The sequence below is a fragment of the Orycteropus afer genome, unplaced genomic scaffold, assembly GCF_000298275.1.
Source record: "Orycteropus afer afer isolate SDZICR_OR568_19922 unplaced genomic scaffold, OryAfe1.0 scaffold00298, whole genome shotgun sequence".
NCBI classification, from domain to species: domain Eukaryota; kingdom Metazoa; phylum Chordata; class Mammalia; order Tubulidentata; family Orycteropodidae; genus Orycteropus; species Orycteropus afer.
In genome coordinates, this window is record NW_006921885.1 from 2096400 (window position 1) to 2116023 (window position 19624).

The window sequence follows — 19624 nt, forward strand, 5'->3', positions numbered from 1 at the left end:
AATCAGTGACCACAACCTTGCCCCTTGTCAGCTCTACTATACACCTGGGAATTCTGATCATTCACATAAACTTATAGGACCACTGTCTGTCAACCCGAGTTTTCACTTTATAAGTATTCATTAAACTATTCACACATTCTTGGATACTTTTTTGTATGTATACATTTTGAAAAAAGGCTAAAGATAAAAATTCCATAATGATTAAAATAAATAGGAAGAATATTTGTATTCAATAAAATTAAGAGAATGTTCACACTAAAAATGGATTACAAAGAAGAATTTTATCTCTAAGTTCAAGTCACAAATGAATCCACTTATATAAAAATCTTAATAGAATTTACATGATTTAAATGTAATACAGTATTTTGAAATATAGCTTTGTGCAATAGAAAAAAATTTCATTTTCTAGGACAGAAAGACCTATTCTACTAAATGTATCAATCCCTTCCCAAGCTATATAATACACTGCCAAACATTTTCAGAACTTGACAAAATGATTCCAAATATCATCTTAACAAATAACACAAAAAACTTTTTGGAGGACCAGGTTTGCTAGTCTGATAGGGCCTGATGGAAGCCCTGAGACCATGGCCCCTAGCTGCCGTTCAGGTCTGGAATTGAATCCACTCCTGTGGCTTCCAGTCAAACAAAAGACAGGCATATAAGTTGAAAATTTACACTAGGTAGATACACTCCTTGGAGAGAACAATCATGGGAGAATAGAAGAGCTGTGTATGCACAGGGAGACAGCTCAGGAGGCAGGAGTACATGGGAGGGAAGGGCACAGGGAAGAGATGACTATGGGGAGGAAGTGGGTGGGGAGTTGCTGCATTGTGTTAAATTGTAGTCAATGTCATGAGACAACGTGTATGTGAGCTGCTGTATAGAAAGTGAATTTGTTCTGTAAACTTTCACCCAAATCACAATTTGAAAAAAAAAAAAAATTTGAAAATTAACAGACCAATGTAGATTTGGCTTATCACATTTAAATTATTCTCTACATGACTCTATTAGCTTCAAATTTCAGAATGGAGAACCATCTCTCATACCTATTTGCGTATCTTAATGTATTAAGAGTATTTTCACAAGATGCCATCCCTGGAGAGATTGTGGCAATCTATGAGAAAAAAATGCAAAGGTAAAGAAAATGTTATAAATAATCAAAACAATAATACTGAAATAGTTCATTTATGTTGAATCTTAACACTGATATCTAAAAGTAAAGATTAATGATATCTGAACTCCAAGATAATTCACTATTCCATAGTAATGATTAGATAATAATTATAAACTCTAGTTAAAATGTAAACAACTCTCTGAAGCTACCAGAAAATGATCAAATTCTGGCAAGAAATGGAGGAGGTCAACACCTAGAAGAAGGAAGAGCATAGATTGATTGACTGACCATTCCCCCCTTATTAATTTTTTGCAGCATTTTGCCTGAGGGCAAATCAACAACAAAAACTTGATTAGAAACTTGAGGTCATATAGGTTAAGAAACCAAAGAACAGAGTGGTGAAGGAAGGGGAAAGGAGACAACTACAGCAGCTGAAGGTGAAGGGAAAAGTCCAGGAAGGAGAGAACCACAAAAGGGGAAACTCAAATTCCACATATTACCTATTAATTGCCCAAATCTCTGGCTGATCCCTGAACTAGGCATGCACGTAACAGACTCCAAGCAACATAGCTAAGTCTAAAAGAATTTAAACGGAGATTTCAATTGCAGCCTACAGCAGGGGAAGTAAGTTTAGCTAAGTTAGCAGCCTGCTAAAAGAAAACACAATAAAAAAAATCAATTATCTTCACAAGAACATTACAGAATCCAGAGTTTCTAGAAGGTATTCATTCATAATATCCAAAATTACTAGATTATATATATATGGACACAGAAAGTGTACCTCATACTCAAGAAAAAAGGCAATCAATGGAAACTAATCCTCAAGACGACCCAGATATTGTAATCAGCTAAATGCATTATAGCTGTAATATAACATCAATGTATCTCTTAAATAGAAGATTAAAATGATGTCAATATATGTCATAACTTCCCCATGAATACTGTACACAGTTATTCCTTTGGGATAAAACAAAACAAACAAAATAAAAACTAACTTACCATGCAGGTACGAGAGTTTTCACCTATGAATGAATCTCTTAACACCTGAGTGAGTTTACTTGCTCGGAAAGGAGTGTGAGGTTTATTTCTACCTAAGGCTCTGATGCACTCCTGAAAATGAAGAAAGTTAAGTTTCACAGATTAAGCTTTTTATGAAGAGCAATTTTAACTAATACATTTTTAAAGGTTTCTTATACAACTCTTAACATTTAAAAGTTGATCATCTCTGAAATTTTAAGTTTTACAGCATATTAAAGATGTTCCCCTAAGCCTTAACTCAAGAAAATGAAACTAAAACCCAAACAAACAAACAAAATAAATCTAGTTCATCACTCCAAAAGCTGCTTATGGAGACTATGACTAGTATTTAGAGGGGTCAGTCAATAAGATAACTAAAATGTTAAGCTTTAAAAGTGGCAATTCAAAAGAAAAAGCACAAAATACTTTATTGTAGGGCTTCCAACCTTTAGGAACTCTGGTGGCATAGCACCTAATGCACTTAACTGCTCACCAGAAGGCTGGTGGTTCAAACCCACCGGCCACTCCTTGGAAGGAAGGTTGGGCAATCTACTTTCATAGTGATACTGCCTCGGAAACTCAAGGAGGGCTCGCTATGAGTTGGATCTGACTTGATGGCAGTGGGTTTGGTTTTGGTTTTTGGTTTCCAACCTTTAGTTTTCTAGTTAAGAAAGAAACATAATAGACTGGCCTAACTTTTTTTAAGCTATCCCACATTTCTATGAGAAAATATGACTAACTAAGGACCTTTGGAATCTTCCTCAGCACCCCTTCAACCCACATACCCCTTTACCTACCCTACCCTAAAATAAATGAATAATGCATGCAAAGAAAAATATTGGGTACAATATAATAAATCTATCACTAAATATAAACAACTAAATTTTGGTAACCTCTCTTACTTATTAGACAAGTATTTTCATTTTGTGGCTAAATAAACAATATTACAGTAAAAGACAATGACTTTTCACAGTAAAATATTTTATTTACCTTGAGTGCTAAAAGGCTTTTATTAATTTCAGCACCTTCAAGCCTAGTTTGCCTGTCTGCACTCGAAGTATCAGCTCCTCTTTCATTTCCAGCCAAATCAATGAGAGAAAATTTGCCATGGAGTTTTCCTTTCCTTCTAAGAATAATTTGAAATACTGCATGGCTCCGAGATGAATGTGCATTTGCAGATGTTTGACCGGATGTTCTATAATGTGATTAAGGAAATTATGATGTTTAATAACTTCAATGTATGTATTCACATTGTCAGCCCTCTTTATCTGTGGGTTTCATATCCATGGATTCAACCAACCATGGTTCAAAAATATTTGGAGGGGGAATGCAATTAAATAGTTGAAGTAATCCCTCAAAAAGTAGGGGAGAGCACAGAGCACTATTTACATAGCACTTATACTCTATTAGGCATTATAAGTAGTCTAGAGATGATTTAACATATATGGAAATATGTGCATAGATTATATGCGATATTATTTCATTTTATATGTGGATTTTGGTATCCACAGGGGTTCTGGAAGCAATTCTCTACAGATACCGAGGGAAGACTGTATTTTCATTTAAAAAAAACATTATTTTTTCATTATTTAAATACAAAAAAATATTTTGAGTTAGCACCACTTTAAATTCGTAGCATGGTATCAATTTAACAGATGTCACTCAACAGTTACATGAAACAATGTAAGTTTCTATGAACAAACATTTTTACTTCCAAAATGCATTGACTAACATTTACTTGGTTGCTATACAATTATCAAAGTATCTAAAAGTGATCAGGAAATTAAGTTTCTCTTTCTTAATTAAAATGAAAAATTTACCTGCAACTGTTGCCTATATCAATGAGTTTAAGTACATCTTCAACACATTTAACTTCGCGTTCCTGTAATCCCACCACTTGAACCTGCTGTTTTCCATCTTCTAGCACTCTTAATTTTGTTTTCCTATTTAGCAAGTCAAACACCTACAAGAAACAATTATTATTAAAATTATTAAAAAATTAGTTCTTAAGAAAGTAAGAATCAGTTCAATAAAAATGAGTCAAAATCTGAACATTTCAAACCACTATTAGAGTTGTTGTTGCTGTTAGGTGCTGTTGAGTCATCTTCGACTCAGCAACCCTATGTACAGCAGAAGGGAAACACTGTCCAGTCCTGTGCCAGCTCCACATTCCTACTGTACCTGAGCCCATCATTGTAGCCATTTGTTGAGGGCCTTCCCTTCTTTCACTGACCTTCCACTTTAGCAAGCATAATACCCTTCTCCAGGGAATGGTCTCTTCATACAACATGACCAAAGTAGGGGAGACAAGGTCTGGCCATTCTCGATTTCAAGGAGCACTCCCGCTTCACTTCTTCCAGGACAGATTTCTTAGTTCTTTTAGCAGTCCATGGTATTTTCAGCATTCTTCACCAGCACAATTCAAAAGCATTGACTCTTCTTCAGTCTTCCTTATTCATTGTCCACCTCTCACATGCATATGAGGCGACTGAAAATATCATGGCTTGTATCAGGTGCACCTTAGTCCTCAAGGAGTTATCTTTGTTCTTTAGCACTTGAAAGAGGTTCTTTGCAGCAGATTTGCCAAGTCCTATATATATATATATTCCTATATCCTGACTGCTCCTTCCACTAGCACTGACTGTAGAACCAAGTAATACGAAGTCTTTGACAACTTCAATCTTTTCTTCATTTACCGTGATGCTGTTTATTTGTCCAGTTGTGAGGATTTTTCTTTTCTTTATATTGAGGTGTAATCCATACTGCAGATTGTAGTCTTCAACCTTCATCAGTAAGTGTTTCAAGTCATCCTCACTCTCAGCAAGCAAAGTTGCACTGTCACCATTTCACAGGCTGTCAATGAGCCTTCCTCCAATCGTGATGCCACATGGTTCTTCATACAGTCCAGCTTCTTGCATTATTTGCTCAGCATACAGATTGAGTAAGTACGGTGAAAGGATACAACCCTGACACACTCCCTTCTTGATTTTAAACTATGCAGTGTCCCCTTGTTCTGTTCAAAGGACAGCCTGCTGGTCTATATACAGGTTCCTCATGAGCACAATTAAGTGTTCTGGAATTCCCGTTCTTCTCAATGTTATCCACAGTTTGTTATGATCTACACAATTGAATGGTTTTGCATGGTCAATAAAACACAAGTAAACATCTTTCTGGTATTCTCTGCTCTGAGCCAAGATCCATCTGACTCAGCAATGATAACCCTTGTTTCACGTCCTCTTCTGAATCCAGCTTGCATTTCTGGAAGTTCCCTGTCAATATACTGCTGCAACCATTTTTGAATTATCTTCAGCAAGATTTTACTAGCTGTTATATTAATGATATTATTTGATAATTTCCACATTCTGTGGGATCACTTTTCTTTGGAATGGGTACAAATATGGATCTGCTCCAGTCTGTTGGCCAGGTAGCTGTCTTCCAAATCTCCTGACAAAGCCGAGTGAGTGTCTCAGCGCGGCATCTGTTTGTTGAAACATCTCAATTACTGGAACCTTGTTTTTTGCCACTTCCTTCACTGCAGCTTCAGCTTCTTCCTTTAATACCATTGGTTCTTGATCATATGCCACCTCCTGAAATGGATGAAGATCAACCAATTCTCTTTGGGACAGTGCTTCTGTGTATTTCTTCCATTTTCTTTTGATGTTTCCTGCATCATTCAATACTTTGCCCACAGATTCTTTGAGTATTCCAACTCGAAGCTTGAATTTTTTCTTCAGTTCTTTCAGCTTGATAAATGCTGAGCATGTTCTTCCCCTTTGGTTTTCTAACTCCAGGTCTTTGCACATTTCATTATAATAACTGTCTTCTCAAGCTGGTCGTTGAAATCTTCTGTTCAGCTCTTTTATTTTGTCATTTTTTTCCCATTTGCTTTAGCCACTCCTCATTCAAAGGCAAGTTTCAGAGTCTCTTCGGACATCCATTTTGGTTTTTTCTTCCTTTCCTGTCTCTTTAATGACCTTTTGCTTTCTTCATGGATGATGTTCTTGATGTCATGCAACAATTCCTCTGGTTTTCAGTCATTGGTGTTCAATGCATCAAATCTATTCTTTAGATGGTCTCTAAATTCAGGAGGGATGTATTCAAAGTCATATTTTGGCTCTTGGGGACTTGTTTTAATTGTCTTGAATGTCAAGTTGAACTTACATATGAGCAGTTGATGGTCTACTCCATTATCAGCTCCTGACCATGTTTTGGCTGAAGATATTGAGCTTTTCAATCACCTCTTGCCACAGATATAGTCAATCTGATTCCTGTGTGCTCCATTTGGTGAAGTGCACGTGTATAGCTGCCATTTTTGTTGTTGAAAAAAGATTATTTCCAATGGATAAGTCATTGGTCTTGCAAAATTCTATCATGCGCTCTCCAGCGTCATTTCTATCACCAAGGCCAAATTTTCCAACTACTGGTAATTCTTCTTTCTTTCCAACTTTTGCATTCCAATCATCAGTGATAATCAGCACATCTTGACTGCATGTTAAGTCAACTTCAGACTGCAAGAAGTTGGTAAAAAATCTTCAATTTCCTAATCTTTGGTTTTGGTGGTTGGTAGTAAATTTGAGTAGTAGTTAATATTAACTGGCCTTCCTTATAGGAGTATGGATATTATCCTATCACTGACAGCATTGTACTTCAGGATAGATCTTGAAACATTCTTTGTGATGATGAACATCAAACCATTCCTCTTCAGTTTGCCATTCCTGGCACAGTATGCCAATTATTAGAGTAGCAATGCTCAATATTAAAGGTGAAGTTTCAAAGGACATTAAAAAAAAATCTCATTAACATAAATTTTAACATAATATTCCAGTATACATAAGTAATTCACACTTACCTTTCCACTATAAATTTCAAAAAAGGTTGCATATACTTGAAGTTCTAATTTCTTATAGTTCGGCTTCTTTAGCATTAAAAAGACATCTCGAGCTGTCAAGAATTTTATACACAGTTAAGACACAATGAATATTTTTAAAAAGCAATTCAAATTTTCAATTTTTAGAGGAATAAGTTAATCTATGGCTAGAATGAAAATATTAATAATAAAAATAAAGACTAAAGTTAACATTAATTCTAAAAAACACTGTAATTTTGTTGTTGTTTCCATGTAAGGTCCAGATGCTTTTTTTTTCACATTAAAAAAAAAAAAGATGCCACTACTTATCCTTCTAAATAGCATAAAATTATAGCTGGTCATAATAAGGTTACTTTTGTAACCATATTAAATCAAAAGTTTTACAATTCAATTGTTCAACAATAATACTACAACATTGTGCCAGATTACACTATCACAAATATAATAAAGATTTCTCTCCAAAAGTGTAATCTCATGGTTCATTTTAAGCAGCATGATAACCTATAGTTAATATGATGTGCAGTAAATATAGTATTATAGTTGTCCTTAAATTCCTGGACAATATTTCTAAAAGTCTAATTTCAAAGCCACCTGAGTAAGATTCAGTAAGCATACTGCAAAATATAACATGTGTATGTAAAAGCAACAGGTACCTGCTAATGCATAAATCCCTTTAGAACAATCCTGGTTCTTTCCTGAAAAGTCACCACCCATAGTCTGTATGTTAAAAAGAAAATAAAGAATAACAGCTGTTATTCAGGAAAAAGTCTTAAGAACTGAAGTCTTAGAATTAAGTCAGAAGAAAACTTAACTGTAAAACTTCATACCAGGATGTTACTTTAATGAATCACTTACGTGCGTTTTTCCACTTCCAGTTTGCCCATAGGCAAAGCATGTAGCCATTCCTCTTTCGAATATAGTTTCCACAAGTGGTCTGGCTGTAAACCTTAAAATTAAACGCATGTCAGAATTTGCTGTCAGTATTTAATTAAACAAATACCAACACTAATACCAAGTCTTGTGACACACAACTTAATTCAATAGTTAGTGGAAGATCCTAATAACCATATCCTAGCAATGTTTAAAGCATAATTCCAAGTAATAATTCTAAAATAAACAAAGGTAACAATGGTAATGAACTAAATAAAAATTAGTATTAACTGAGTAGGAAATAGGAAACCTACACAGAAGTAGGAAAAAATTTTAAAAAGGATTAATAAACAACAGTAATTTTATAGCAACATAAGACAGACATGTATGATGAAACCAATACCCTTCACTCTTAAAAAGAATGGATTACAATTTCAATAAGAAACAGGACAGAGTGATAATCTCAATAAAGAAACGCACAGGGGTAAAAAACCTACAAACACATTATCGTAAGACTTAAGTAAACAGAAAAACCAGTAAGATTTGCTTTAATGTGGACCAGTAACTTTTATAAGAATATAAATTGTAAGACTCTTAGTTCTGAGTTGATAATTTTGATTCAGAGAAAGGATGACAAAAATACTATGGCTTGAATTATTTTTCAATTATATTGGTGTAATTCACTGATTCAGTTAAAAGAAAAAGGGGGAACAACAAATACTTCATTGAACAGAGCACTAGAAAATATGACAGAAAACAAATCTACGTTTTATACATGCTTTAACAAAATGTAAGGGGAACACTTTATGTAGCCATTGATTTTTTAAATAATAAGGCAAAACTAAAGAATACAGAAAAAAAAATGAGAAGAAAAGTGCTGATAAAATAGAATTAGAAATGGAGTCCTCAATCCAAAAAAATTAAGGATAAGAGATAAAGGATAAAAGCAATATTGGTAAAGTTAAGCATACATACACAGTGAAATAGAATGTGTACTAAACTAGCAAGTAGACAGAAAAACACCTCTATAATGATTTCTTGAAAATGCTTATAGAAGTCAAACAAATACATTTTATGATGTAGGAATGGAAGTAGAGATAGTAAGGCAGAAGAGAGGATTCTGTTCTCAGAAAGTAAAAAATATCACCCAATTAAAATTGTAATTCTCTTTTAAACCCTATTCTTCACAATATCTCTAGCATTTCATGTTCTTTAATTCTGTTCTCTTTCCTTACAACTGAGCTCTCCTACGAGGTTGGTTTCATAATATTTTGTTTTTAACACTTTCAATTTTTAGTACAGCCAGTCTCCAGAGTACAAACGAAAGGATGACCTACCAACAACAACAAACCCCAAAATAGAAAATGCCTTACTGCCATTAAGTGGATTCCAACTCATAATGGCCCCTCCTTGGGTTTTCGAGGTGGTACCACTATATAAGTAGATAGCCCAACCTTCCTTTGAGGAGTGGCTGGTGGATTTGAACTCCCAGCCTTCTGGTTAGCTGTCAAATGCCTTAGGCATTATGCCACCAGAGCTCCCCAGTACGACCTACAGCATAGGTTAATCAGAACAGGTGCATACAGTTCATGTTTAGCCTGACTTTAGTGGAGAAAAGGCTTGAAATCTTTTCAGTGATTTAAAAGCTCCATGTGCAACAAGTGAAGGTGATTGTGATGAAGAATGTATTGCGAGTAGAGGTTGCTTTCATAGTTTCAAACTCTCCCCACTACATCAATCAATTCCCTATAGACAGGAGAATTGCCCCATAAGGTTTCCTAGGATGTAATTTTTACAGAAGCAGACTGCCTCATCTGTCTCCTGCAGAGTGGCTGGTGAATATGAACCACCAATCATTAGTTCACAGCCAAATGCTTTAACCACTAAACCACTGGAGCGCCTATTGTTTCAAAGTGAGAGTAAATTTACATAACATTAAAAGGCAAGCAGGAGTTGTCCTTAAGTTGGACATTCATAACCTGGGGACTGCCTGCATTTTAATAATTCTTTAATTTTATCATTTCTAGTCATTGTTATAGAAGGACAACAAAACAGACCATTCAAGTAACTGCAAAGACAGTTCTAAGATAACAATGATGCTTAACTGAACTGTTATAATAATTACAATTGCTAACTAAAGTATCAACATCTAAATTTGGCATAAAAATTTGGGATATCAAATATGAACATGCAAGAATTTCATGAACTAAAACTATTCCAAAGTTAGAAGAAGATAAAAATTAGGGAGTAACAAATAGATTTACAGAATGTTTTACTTGATGTGGTGGTATATTTTATCAAGTATTTCAAATTTCTTTAATAGTACAAAGAATAAAAAGTGAAAAATAAAAGTCCTCTTCTCACTATACTCTCTTCTCTGAGGTAACAGAAATGCTATCATTTTCTAGACATGGAAATTTCTTATCCACATATATGGTGTGTGTATGTGTGTATAATATGTATAATTAATTACTAATGAAAACTGAGTTTTTAGAGCACTAAGGAGAACAAATCTTAACATCATTACAGTGTTTATTACACTTTTTTCTTTGTTTAACTCAGAATAAAATATTATACCTCTGGAGAGAGATCCAAGGTCAATGTAAATTTTATGGTGGTGATGAATACAAGGTATAAAAACAAGTTCTGATTCAAAAGGAATTTACCTACCTATAAACCATTTCATTAGGAGCTGAGTCATCAAAGGCATAATCAAAACGAAATGTTTGGTTTTCTAGGTACCTTGTTAAGTCTACTTTTTGTTTTGGTTCGTGTACCATCACAACATCTTTACTAGGAATTGTGATTACATCAAGATCTTTCATTTGCGTTTCTAAAAGAATAAATGAAAATCAATGTCCAGTAATTTTTATAGCATTTGAATTAATGTACAAAAGTTATTTTAAGTAGTACGAATTCAGATCAAAGTATTGTTTTTAAACACAATGATAGTATCTCATAGATATGCTGTTCAATAAGATGAACTACCTCAACAACAAAGTTAAAAACAACAACAAAAAAAAATCAAGACTTCTGTGAAGCTAGAACCAGGAATGGCAATGACACACAGTGCTAGTAACAAATCAATAGATCTAGCCATAGAAAAGTACTTAATGGTTATGTACAAATGAAAATAAAAGACTTGTATTTAACTCTTTCAAACCAATGTGATTTATATGATTATCAAAATACACTGCAAATAAGACAAAAGTTTTCCTTTTATTAGACCTCATTATGTATCATACCTTTTTTATTGAGTGGTCGTTTCCTTACACAAACGCATATTCTATGTTCATCAATCTATGAAAAAATATTTTATTTCAGTGAGTATCAATCAGTGTGAAAACACTGAAAAGTCAATTATGTAGTATATTTTCCAGAGGTTTTAAATATTTATACATAACATGAATATGATAAAACTAAAACAAACCCAAATTCACTGCCATTAAGTTGATTCTGACTCCTAACAACCCTACAGGACAGAGTAGAACTGTCACATAGAGTTTCCAAGGCTGCAAATCTTTACAGAGACTGATACATCTTTCTTCCATGGAGTGGCTAGTGGGTTTAAACCACTGACCTTTTGGTTAGTAGGCCAATGCTTTAAGCACTGGGCCAAATATGGTAAGCAAACTTAAAAAACAAAGTAGCTCATACAACTTTAATAATTATCACACATAACTGCTTTTTAAAAAAAAATCTGAGTATAAGTAGACATGTTTATTTTGTTATTTGGTAAGTCATCACCTTAGGAAACAACTTTACAGAGGACATATTACTACTATTCTTAGTAGCATTAGGTTTTCATTTAAGATGCTGTCTTATTCATCTCAATTAATAAGCAAGAAGTATATGCAACCTGATTGTCCAGTATACAACAAAAGTAAAAATTTATACCAACTGATATATTTTCAGGTTGAGTATAGGGAAAAGTTACTAGCAAAGATAACTATAGGCACAGCAACATAATTCCCAAAAGATTACTAAGCAAAATAATTTGTACCATTTTTATAAATATGCCAATTCCTATACATAAATCTCTTAAGATATATGTTTTCTCAATATCTGCCTTTTAATAAGAATTATCATAAAGCAAAGGAGCTCTGGTGGTGTAGTGCCTAAGGCATGTGACTGCTAATCAGAAAGCTAGCTGTTCAAACCCACCACCCACTCCTTGGAAGGAAGGTTGGGCAAGCAATCTACTTCTGTAGTGATACTGCCTTGAAAACCCAAGGAGGGGTCACTATGAGTCAGATCCTGCTCGACGACAGTGAGTTTTTTTTTTTTTTAAATATCATAAAGCAGTGATGGGAAACCTACAGACTACAGGCAAAATCGAGTCTACTACCTGGCTTTTCTAAGTCTTAGTGGAACACAGCCATATCCTTTCACTCATATATTGTATATGGCTACTTTTGCACTATAATGGCAAAGCTGAATATTTGGGCAGAGTTCATATAACTCACAAAGCCAATATTTACTATCAGGTTCTTTACAGTGTTGGTCCTAAACCATACACTCAGATGTAACAGGGTAAACATAGAGATGCATAGAATATATGGCACACAACCGTTAATTCTTTTTTCAATTCTATATAATACATCTGCCTAACACAAATGTATTTTGTGTAACCAGTATTACTGTTGTTAGGTACCATCAAGTTGACTTCGACTCCTAGAGACTTCATGTGACAAAACACTAGGGTTCTTGGTTCTAATCTTTACCACGGCAGATTGCCAGGTCTTCTTCTTGTGGAGCCAGTAGGTAGATTCCAACTGCCAACCTGTCAGCAACCAAGTACTTCACCATCTGTGCCACCAGAGCTCCTGGTTTAACCAATACATTGTGTATATGCTAGGTCTGACAGGTTATACAGGTTATAGTTTTCCTAAGTACCAATTACTCACGAAAGGATTGCCTGTCCAATAAATGCTCATTCTCCAAGGAGTTAAGAAATAAGATAGCAGAACACCTAACAAGCACTAGACTTCTAGTCTATAGCAGCCCTCAACAATTATCATTTTCAAAGCCAGAATAACATTTATTTTAAAATAACGAATCAATTAATAGTAAAGTTCTCTGGAATGATGGGACTCTATAGCTCAAACCAAAGAGAAAATAAGCTTGGAACTGAGATCAAGGTAAAAGTGAGGGTCAGAAAGGAAAATGGGTCTTCTGAAAATCAACCACTCTTAAACAAAACCTCTATCCTTCCAAAGACAGGGAAGCTTTGCTTTGAAAAGGACATTCTGTGCACAACATGTCTAACATATCAACTGATAGGAGATAAGCATAAATGTAGATAATTTCTTGATTTCCTTCTCAAAATGTAGGGAATGAGCATCCATAAGAAGAGGAAAAATATACACAAGTAAACACAGTATGACTTTAATGCATCAGACTTTTATATATATATACCTAGAATAAATGATTTTATTTGCAATATAAAAAATTCCAGAGTAATGGTTTACAAAGAACCTTACAGGATCTGCTGTTGTTAATGGTCGATAATCCAAACTTCCTCTGAAGTCTCTGATCATACACATAATTTCATAATTTGGGTTTGTAGCATCAACATCCTATAAAAAGAGAGAGTTTATCATTTATGATAAGTATAATAATGCTGTATGTTGTATTTATGTTACATAGTTTTAAAATTAAAATGTTAGGTGTCATCAAGTTGATTCTGACTCACTGGGACCCCATGTAACAGGGCAGAACTTCCCACAGGGTTTTCTAGGCTGTAATCTTTATGAAAAAGGAGCCTTACAAATCTTTAGGCAATGGTTAAGTGGTTGGCTGCTAACTGAACCCACCAGCTACTCTACTGGAGAAAGACATGGCAATCTGCTTCCATAAACATTATTGCCTTGGAAACCCTATGGGGCAGTTCTACAGAGGGTTGCTATGAGTTGGAATCAATTCAATGGCAATGGGTTTGGTTTTGGTTTTGAATCTTCATGAATGCAGACTGCCAGTCTCTCTCCCTCAGAGCCACTGGGTGAGTCTGAATTGCCAACCTCTGGGTTAGCTGCTGAGCACTTAACTGTTTGCACTACCAGGGCTCCTTAATTAAAAAAAATAGGTATGTCATTTGTCATAGCCATGTTGAAATTCAATTTGAAGATGTATTAACTATAATTTAGTCTCAGGGTTCATATTTAAGGAGTCACTGTCATACTGAAAACACAATTCTTTTTATCTAAACACATTTTTTAACTGCAAACCAAAGACTCACTGAAACCACACTTGACCTGTGTTAAAAATTCATCAGTTATATATAAACCTTAATTATTCTAGAAAATAGAGCAAGAGAAATAGCATTCATCTTAACCACCAACAAAGAACTCTACAAAAACATGAATTTTAGAAAAACTTAATCATATTAATCTTTCAATTTCTTAATCTTTTGTTCTTAAATTAAAATTTTCTTAATCCTGAAACCTGATCCAGTGTTTCAACAAAGCAGAAAAATGGATTCATTTGTGTTCCTTTCCTATTCTTGCCGACACCCTAAAAAGAACTAATACATGATAAAACAAGCCCCAATTGACAGGACATAGAACTTAAAAGAATCAAAAGCCAAGGTAATCTTTAAGACTCTGAATTATTAAATGCTGACTGTAATTTACAATTTTGCTTGAAAACTAAGAAAATTCAGCTTAATATACAAATACCAATAGAAAACAGCCTCTCCTAGTCATGAGAAATAAATGATGTAAGTCAGATTTTTCTCATACAGCATACTGATATTTGCTTTAAGTGTAACTAATTTTGAAACTGTTGACGCTTATTTTCAATTAACCTTCTTTCATTAACCAACTGTACCAACTAATGTGAAGTTAGAATTAATAGATGACAAATATTTAAGAATGTATGAAGTAAATGTATATAAACTGTTGAAATGAAAATTAATTTGCTCTGTAAACTTTTACCCTAATCATAATTTAAAAAAAAAAAAAAAAGAATGCATGAAGTACCCACAGGAAACACCAGGTGGCATCTGTGCTAAGTATCAGTTCTGTGCACTTTTTATTTCAAAACCTAAATGGTCATTCTCAGGTCATTTTCAGATACAAGCTGATTATTTAGGTGGAATATTATACTGGTTCCACAAGTCCACAGCATAACATCTCAACTGGTAATTTAACAAGATAAAAGGCATTTTAACATATTAAAAAAAAAATCAACCCTCATGTTTTATTAGGGGAAACAAGTTCTGAGAAGAGGTACAATCCAACTACAATGGAGAAAGTATATGTACAATAACAAAATTTCTAATATGTGAAAATCTGTAGAGGGATAAATAACCAGTCCTCAATGTAATTTTACCAATCCTGTTAAATGGTTTTGCTATTACCTGAAGAGAACATTGGAGAGGCACAAGAGAGATCCATTTTTCACAAATAAACATTCCTACTATTGCCTTTAACTAAACTGAAAAACCTTAGAGAGAAAAAGGAAACTGTATCTCAATCATAAAAACAGAGATGATTACTGAGCTATATTATGTTTTGCTAAGTTTTCATTGAGCATCTACTATGAATCACTGGACAGGCACCACAGATACTACAGAAAATGAGATTAGCATGTACTTTCCTATAGCTGGGAGCTCTGGTAGCATAGTGGCTAAGGCACTTGACTGCTAACCAGAAGGCTGGCGGTTCAAACCCACCAGCCACTCCTCGGAAGGAAGATGGGGCAATCTACTTCCGTAGTGATACTGCCTCGGAAACCCAAGGAGGGGTCGCTATGAGTCGGGACTGACTCGATGGCACATAACAACAACTCCTATAGACTAGTAAAGAGCAGAAGAAAAGTACACACTCAAAAAACACATTATGTTGTAACACTATCTAGTCCAAGCCAAGAGAGCCAGGGAAGGAGATGTCTCAGCTAAACAGGAGCAATAGGACAGGGTGGTAAGGGAGAGGTTACAATTGTAGGCAGGAGCTTGGAGGCATGGCTGAAGCATAAAATAAAACGGGAAGCAGAGCAGTACCACCTAGATCACAGAAGGTGTTGTATGACACATTTGCTAAAAGATATTGAATGGTTCTGGATCAGTCTCAGGACTTAGAAACAAATCCTGAAGTTGATATAGAACCATTCAATATTTTTAAGCAGATGAGCAATCTGGTCAGATGTCATTTCTAGTTTTGGAAAACAAAACAATATTTACCTTTCAATATTTATTCAGCATCAAAAAGTCTCATATATAGGGCTAAGACACTAGGGATGCAAAGGAAAAGGACAGTCCTGACTCTACAACTATTTTTAACTACAGCCAAGGAACTCAGAAAGATACTCATCTAATTACCGATTTAGAATGTAAGATTAACACAGAGGAGTATTTTTATCATTACATAAAATGTAACTGATAAACGATATCATGAAATTAAACAAATTATCTTCATTACACTGTGCCTCATGAGTTATTTTTAAAAATCTCAGTAAAAATGAAGAATACACAAAACGTGGTTAATAAACAGCCTGGGGGAAGAAAAAAACATCCAGGAATAAGGTGTTATTTAAACTGTTAGTCTGAGCAAGAGATACTGTGACTGATTAAGTTTTCTGAGGACAGGGGCTTTGCCTAACTTGCTTTTACCACAGGGCTAGTGCTCAACAAATGTTTGCTGAAGTCTCCTTCATGCTTAATGGGTTGAGGAAGGTGGTCTGGCTCAGGAAAAAGATACAGTAATCCAATCAGGGCCCCTATAGCCCCAATTCAGTGTTTCTTTAACTTGAGTGTGTAACTGTTGTGAGAAACAGTCGAAAACAAAAATCTTTCCAGAGAAGAATGTGAATGTACAAACACAAAAACTTACATAAAATGTTAGAGGATATACAGACTCCACAGTAATAGCTGGCCTATGTTATATGATAGTATCCCCTTATAATAAAGTTTCTGAGAACAAGTTGTCCAAACCAAACCCACTGCTATCGAGTCAATTCTAACCCACAGTGATGCTATTGGACAGAGCAGACTGCCTCATAGGGTTTCTAAGGCTGTAAATCTTTACGGAAGCAGACTACCACAACTTGCTCCTGTGGAGCAGCTGGTATATTCAAATAGCCGACCTTTTGGTTAGCAGCCAAATGCTTTAACCACTATGCCACTAGAGTGCCTTCACTAGAACGCAGCTCCTTTTAAAAGAAACTACAAGTGTATGAATGCTCATATTAATTCAACTATATAGCTATAACTGAATAATCTTTGTGAAATTAACTCTGATCAGAACACACACAAAAAAGGAAACTTACAGTCCTATTCAAAGTTCTACATTAGCACTGCTAACTCCAGTCAAAAAAAAGTATTTTTTAAGGAATTAAATGAAATCTAACCATAAAATACTCCTATTAAGGAGCCTAAGGAGCTCTGGTGGTACAGAGGTTAAGGCATTTGGCTAACCAAAAGGCTGGTGGTTTGAATCCACAAGCCACTTTACGGAAGAAAGATGGGGTGGTCTGCTTCTGTAATAATTTACAGCCTTGCAAACCAAATGGGGGTTGCTATGAGTCAGAATCAACTCAATGGCAGTGAGTTTGGTTTTGGTTTTATTAAGAAGCATGGATGAAAACTTCATGGTAGACTATCTTATAGTAACAGTATTATATAGTATGTATTTTACTGTAAAATGTGACTTTCATTATGCTATAGTTGGGCTATGCGTTGTTAAACAGGGTTTCATGTTCAAAACTAGAATCTTTCTAACATCTCACATTTTAACACTGGTTCTGTGCTTTGAAAAGGTACTTAAATGAAAACCAGAAAGATATTTTTAAAAATATCTTAAAAATATTGCATCAGAATCTCCAAGCCTGAAGTAATACATCTGATCAATTTGACTATCTGACAGACTACTGATATACTAATCAGCAATTAACTAACCAAAAGAATTTTATATATAATTTTCATTTGGGATATAAGTAAAACCTCTACCTTTATGGAGTGCCTTCTGTGCCACAGACCATACTACATGCCTTCATACAGTTTATGGCTTATTCTAACCATATATTATATATTCATCTCTTCCTTGGTTCTCTTTAGTTATTTCCAAAGAGGGGAAAAAAAAACTGGCTATCAGTTTCCCTGGGAAAAGGAAGATACAAATGTGAGGAAATTAGGAACAATGAATATTTCGAAATGTGTTATTTATACTTGTAAGCTTATACTCACACACAAACAAACAAATCAAACGCACTGCTATTGAAATGATTCTGACTCATAGCATCCCCCGTTGGGTTTCCAAGGCTGTAAAGCTTTACAGAAGCAGACTGCCTCTATGAAGTAGCAGGTAGGTTGGAACCACTAGCAGCCAAATGTCTTAACCACTACACCATCAGAGCTCCTTCATGTTTATACTACACAATTATATTTTATGATGATAAGGATTTTATCCACTTGAAAAGAGATGAGACTAAAACATAGGTGGTGATTAAAATAAAAAATCCACAATAATTAAAATTTAAGGAGCTTTTTCTTGAATTATTTTAGTATCATTTTTAAGAATGATCACTATACTAAAAAGCAAGTTTCTCAGGAACTAGAGACAGGTTAGTTTACAGAAAACACTTGTTGTTGTTCTTGTTACGTGCCGTCGAGTTGGACCCGACTCACAGTGACCCCTCCTTGGGTTGCTGAGGCAGTATCACTATGGAAGTAGACTGCCCACCTTCCTTCCAAGGAGTGGCTGGTGATTTGAATCACCAGCCTTCTGGTTACCAGTCAAGCGCCTTAGGCACTACGTTATGCTTAAAACATAATTTTCCCTTCATAAAAAGCTGTTTTTGAAAAACTATTAAAATGAATTGAACAAAATTGTACATAAAAAGCTTTCTTATTTTATAGACAATAGTTATATATGGCTTTTCTACATAATAATGAAATAATCATCACTAAGGTAATTAATAGGAGCTCTGGTAGCATAGTGGCTAAGACACTTGCCTGCTAACCAGACGGCTGGCGGTTCAAACCCACCAGCCACTCCTCGGAAGGAAGGTTGGGCAATCCTACTTCCGTAGTGATACTGCCTCGGAAACCCAAGGAGGGGTCGCTATGAGTCGGGGCCGACTCGACGGCACATAACAACAACAACAACAACAAGGTAATTGATAGTATAATGAACATCCTCACAAGTACACAAACGATCAATATCTACTACAAACTGAGACACTAGAATTTCCTCCCTTCATTGTGATATGTTGAACTTATTAACAATGAAAGAACTAATCAAATGCTCATTATTCATAAATGCGACAATATATGCAATTCTGCTATACAAAATCCAGTAAAATTTTTGGGCTAACACATAACTACTAAAATGTGAAAAGTACATACAAAAAAATCTGCTGTGGTTAAATTATTTTTCAGAAAAGTTTATAGTATTTTTCAATACCTATTTAAGGAACTATTATTAAAGATTTTAAAAGACTGCCTCAACATTTTCTTCACAAGTTACTTTCACCAACATAGTACTGATTGATTGTGATTTGGGTGAAGATTTACAGAGCAAATTTACTTTCCATACAGCAGTTCACATACACTGGTATCATGACATTGACCACAGTTTACCACAATGCAACAGCTCCCCTCCCACTTCCTTCCCATAGTTATCTCTTGCCAGTGTCCATCCCTCCATGCATTCCTGCCCCAAGCTGTCTCCCTGTGCATAAGCAGCCCTTCTTCCTCCCATGCTTGTTCTCTCCAAGGAGTGTATCTACCTCAGGTAAATGTTCAACTCATATGC

General features: G+C 34.9%; 1 protein-coding gene across 1 annotated transcript in view; it reads right to left on the reverse strand.

Annotated features, from left to right (window-relative positions):
* Positions 1 to 19624, reverse strand: part of KIF2A (kinesin family member 2A) — a 120166-nt gene that overhangs the window by 26296 nt on the left and 74246 nt on the right. Inside the window, exons 7-16 of the mRNA XM_007951557.2 lie at positions 13355 to 13450; positions 11117 to 11171; positions 10542 to 10704; positions 7857 to 7947; positions 7655 to 7718; positions 6984 to 7075; positions 3955 to 4097; positions 3125 to 3329; positions 2117 to 2227; positions 1050 to 1117 (exon numbers count right to left, since the gene is read on the reverse strand). Coding sequence (XP_007949748.1) covers positions 1050 to 1117; positions 2117 to 2227; positions 3125 to 3329; positions 3955 to 4097; positions 6984 to 7075; positions 7655 to 7718; positions 7857 to 7947; positions 10542 to 10704; positions 11117 to 11171; positions 13355 to 13450 — 1088 coding nt within the window. The remainder of the gene's footprint in view (positions 1 to 1049; positions 1118 to 2116; positions 2228 to 3124; positions 3330 to 3954; positions 4098 to 6983; positions 7076 to 7654; positions 7719 to 7856; positions 7948 to 10541; positions 10705 to 11116; positions 11172 to 13354; positions 13451 to 19624) is intronic.